General features: G+C 33.6%; 1 protein-coding gene across 1 annotated transcript; it reads left to right on the plus strand.

The window, feature by feature from the left end:
• The first annotated feature begins 499 nt into the window (after nucleotides 1-499).
• Nucleotides 500-4292, plus strand: LOC127729811 (uncharacterized). Its single transcript, XM_052237721.1, has 2 exons — nucleotides 500-589; nucleotides 2271-4292. The coding sequence occupies exon 2, from the start codon at nucleotides 2273-2275 to the stop codon at nucleotides 3941-3943; it is 1671 nt and encodes a 556-aa protein (XP_052093681.1). The 5' UTR covers nucleotides 500-589; nucleotides 2271-2272; the 3' UTR covers nucleotides 3944-4292.
• Nucleotides 4293-4672: the final 380 nt, after the last annotated feature.

Consider the following 4672-nt stretch of genomic DNA (forward strand, 5'->3'; position numbering starts at 1 on the left):
AACAAAATTAATGACAAAACCGGTTTTAAGTTATATGATATTAATGATTATGTTAAAAGGTATATTGTTCTGTAAATAAAACTTAACTGCTGCTTTTAAATTTCTATCACGCTCTGTTCGATATCTATTCTCAATATTTATCTATTTGTGTATCGATTTCACACCTGGACGGCTGTAGGCGTGATATAATCCCGTCTGCATCTCTCACGTATATTATGCATTTTTCAAACACGTATATTATGCATTTATCAAAACAATAAATTTGAAAAATGATTTCTTTTTTTATTCATAAATCATCATTTTTTTGTCTGTTTATTTATCAATCTACAGCAGAAATACATGACAGATACAGTGAAAATGGTATTTTATTATTCACACTATATATACACTGATATATAGAAAACGTAGGCGTAGATGAAATCAATGATTGCGCATTTCTATACTAGTTTACGGTATCTAAATATTTGCAAACGACTGCACTTTAAAACAAAAATGTAACCTGTGTATTAAATTACGGCGTCATATCATATCAACACCACTAGAGCTAGTTTTTTTAATTACTAGTATTTATGAAAGGCTTAATCATCAGGTAAGCTATGCACTTCTTCTTAACTTTATTCGATTTTGATCATTAACATTAGTTTGATTAATCCTAGATTTAATGGCATAACAAGATGCAATGGAAAAGAGAAAAGAAAGCTTAATCATCAATTCTGGTAGCTCAAGGTCAACTGTGGTGTAGGAATTTTACTTTACTTTTTCAGACCATGAACTCGATCTTTAGACATCTGTGCACTTGCAAGGTCGCCAAGGATTAATAAATAAGCAGTAAGGTTCGAATCAGTTTGGGAAATTAAAAAGTAACACAGTTTACGTTTAAGACTTTACTTACAGTTACCTGCTGCTTGTTTGCCTAGTTGATTCAATCTATAAGAATAGTTTCAGAAATTCAGAACATGTCTTAAAACTATTATTCAATAAGAGTTATTCTCATTTCGGGCAGAAACATTGTAACATGCAGTATTAAAACTAAAAAAAACCGAAATTACCAAGGAGACATTAAAACTTATAAGTCGAGGAAAAACTGACAACGCTATGACAATAAGTTCCTTACACACTACAAACAAAACTAAAGACTGAGCAACACGGACTAAATGTGATTAACTTGGCACTTTTTTCAACACATGCTTAAGATTTAATGTAAACAAAACGATCGATATATGGCAAAAAGAAAAAAAAAGAAAACATTCGAAGGGATAACTGCAACTTTACCACATGAAACCCTTGGTTTATTAGCTTCTCTATAAGCAGCAACCCTCCATAAAGGAAATGCAAGCTCTTGAATATTGTATTACCTGGAAGATGTATATTTCATATACAGGCGCTGCTTGAATGTTGCTACATATAAATAAATAGTTCACAATTGAGAATCTAAAATCTTCCTTTTTGTCGTAACGTTTTGTTATCAACCAACCCTTATTTTCAAATTTTAGATGTAAGTTAAGATATTAAGTAGACTTAACTGAGTCTATCATTTATTTCAGCATAGTCATCAAACTTTGAATTATAAAGGGAAATGATCTTTTCGGTTTTATTAAATCTGAAAAAAGAACCAAACTCATCAAAGATATCAGGCTCATTATTTTATACGACATATGCGCGTTTCATCTACAAAAGACTCATCAGTGACCTCGAATTAAAAAAAGTTTAAAGGCCAAATAAAGTACAAAGCTGAATAAGCATGTGTTGGAAAAGGTTAAATAATATATTTTTGAATGCAGCATCTTAATTATATTCTACTTTGATTAGCAATGACAAAATTATGTTTTCATAGACAGAAACAAGAACTGGAATTCATTAAGATATGGTTTCTTGCCTCTTTCTTCAAAAGCTCTAAACCATTAGTCCGATTTCCAAAATATCATTATCATATCAATTTTTAAAAATAACTTTGATCTTGGCATTGTATGTTATAATATCGTAGTCATGTTTAGTCTATTGAGATAAGAACAACAGACTCACAAAATGACTTCAAATCAATAACAATAACTCTGAGGAAGGATATAATTGCGAGGCAAAACGTGTTTAACTTCAAAACATATCCTCTTACTCAAGACTATCCAAATTTCTTGCCTTCATCCCAGACGAACCTCCTATTGAATGATATCTTGTTTAATTTGTCTCCGTCATGAATGTTCATGAATTGGTTAAACAAAGAAAAATTATCAATTTTTGTTTCAATCAACACAATTATAATATATATATTTCAGTAATGGCACAAGTATCCATAATTAGTAAAAAGTTCATCATGTGTCCAAAACATCAATCGGAGATAGCAAGGTTCTTCTGTGAAGATGATCAAGTGTTGATATGCGATGACTGTATCATAGATAAATCGTGTAATCACAATGGTCATACGAAAATCAAACTGAAAGACTATATCAGCAAGAAAAGGGAAGATTTGAAGCAAAATGCAACAGAGGCTAAATATAAAAACCTTCCTGACATACAGTATGCATTAGAAAAGGCATTAAAAGGCAAAACAGCTTTTAATGCGTCTGTCGATAAACAACTTGAGGGGGTAAAACTTAGACGAGAAATGGTAAAGAAGGTGTTTGACGAATTACAAGACGATCTGATCCAAAATTTTGAATCTGCTAGAAATGCTGCAAACGAAGATTTTGACAAATTTTCTACTAGGCAGCAATTAAGAATAAATTTTATCCAAGAAACTACAAATGTTGTGGAATCTAGAATTTCGAACATGTTGGAAACAGAAGTAGTGTCCTACGATGAAAAATTATCATCAAGTCTGAAAGATGATCCGGACTGGGACGTAGTACTGCAGATTCAACCACCCAGACATCAGTGCCAAGATGAATTGGTACAAAAAGGTAAATTGCAAAGTATCATTGGCTACATGCAATCAGGAACTTATGATGAAGTTGGCGAACCTGTTATTCTTCGGGAGAAGAATGCGAATCAAAGCAGAAACACAGGAACAGAAGAGGAAAACGGAAGTGATTCTTGTCCATTATCAATTATAATAGAAAACAAGAGAGATTTTTTGGCCGTTAAAACTTTTAAACGGACTGCTAAAGTCGCCCATATTGTACCAAAACAGAGTCTACAAGCATGGCTTATTCACAGCGATATCGAAGAACTAGACTGTAGCTCGGGAATGGTAAAAACAAAAATAATAAAATCTATAGAAGAGGAACCACAGTGTGCTGCCCGTAATAATGCAAACGAGCTAATCATTGGAATGTCGAATAAGAAGTCCCTCAGGCAGCTAAAATGTGGAGGACAATTCGGATTCAATATCTTCTCCAGAAATAAGAGTTATACCCTTGGAAATTATGTTAACACCGCACCTCTTCTAGCTGTGTGCTTATGTACCTGTAGATCAGCATCCGTGAATGGCGACATTACAGTATGCCTTGTCGAAAAACCAGCCTCTGACGAATATTCAGTTAAGAATCCGATTATTCGACGATATGCAAATGACAAAACTCAGCCTGTGAGTGACCTTGTTTTGTCGGAAGACAAAATTGAAATTGAAGCGCCAGCTTATATTTCCGAAAACACGAACGGAGATTTGTGTATAGTAAGTTGCCCGGAAGGAAAGAGTTCATGGATTACCATTGCAGACGAAACTGGGACCTTGAAATTTAGATATCCGGCGGTCGATCTGAAGGCTACCAACCGAATTGATTATGAATTCATAGGTGCAGGATTTCTATCTGACGGAACAATAACAGTGTTAGATAGAATAGGTTTTAGACAACACTTACTTGACATAGAGGGCGTGTTACTTCAAAAAGACACACACGAGAGTCTACCTGCTTGCTTGGCTATTGCTCCGAACGATCATGTTTGGATCGGATTTGAAGATGGACAGGTTAAGATATTTACATATAAAGATTTATATTCTGAGATTTAAAGCTAAAACATGAAAAAAATAATTTAGAATCAAACAGAGGAAGAAAAATGTACAAGTTAACAATGTTTGACCATGACTGCAATTTGAAATTTTGGGAAACTTCTAAATCTGTGAAAATATCCATTGTAGTATCCGGAATTGTCAGTCAAATATATCAGTATTCCTTAATAATACAGCGCATTAAGGAAACGAACATATGCTGTACTTTTTTAGCGACACATAACCCTATGCGATATATCATAGAAAAATGTATTATGGTTACATTCCAATGCATCATGTTACATTTGAAATGATTTCGTTAGTGTGGCACATGGTGTAATAAAATTAAATTGTATTTTTCTACGAAGAAGTGGAGTTTTGTTAATTTTTAATCATAATTGATCGTGAAAGATCAAGCAACGCATTCTTAGTACTCTCAGATCTGTACTTAGTGTCCTTTTTGTTGTTAGGGATGAGGGATGAATAAATACCCTGCCACGTCCAGTCTGTGTTTATGTTTGATGTTTTTCTTTTTTGTATCAATCTGATGAGTTAATATAAACAAGAAGATGTGGTATGAGTGCCAATGAGACAATTCTCCATCCAAGTCACAATGTATAAAAAGTTTACAATTATAGGTCAAAGTACGGCCTTCAACACGGAGCCTTGGCTCACACAGAACAGCAAGCTATAAAAGGACCCCAAAATGACCAGTGTAAAACAATTCAATCAGGAAAACCAACGGTCTAA

Source organism: Mytilus californianus, unplaced genomic scaffold (assembly GCF_021869535.1).
Source record: "Mytilus californianus isolate M0D057914Y unplaced genomic scaffold, xbMytCali1.0.p SCAF_2, whole genome shotgun sequence".
Classification (NCBI taxonomy): domain Eukaryota; kingdom Metazoa; phylum Mollusca; class Bivalvia; order Mytilida; family Mytilidae; genus Mytilus; species Mytilus californianus.

Coding starts and splice junctions, on each gene's coding strand:
- LOC127729811 (XM_052237721.1), top strand. CDS start 2,273: ATGGCACAAGTATCCATAATTAGTAAAAAGTTCATCATGTGTCCAAAA.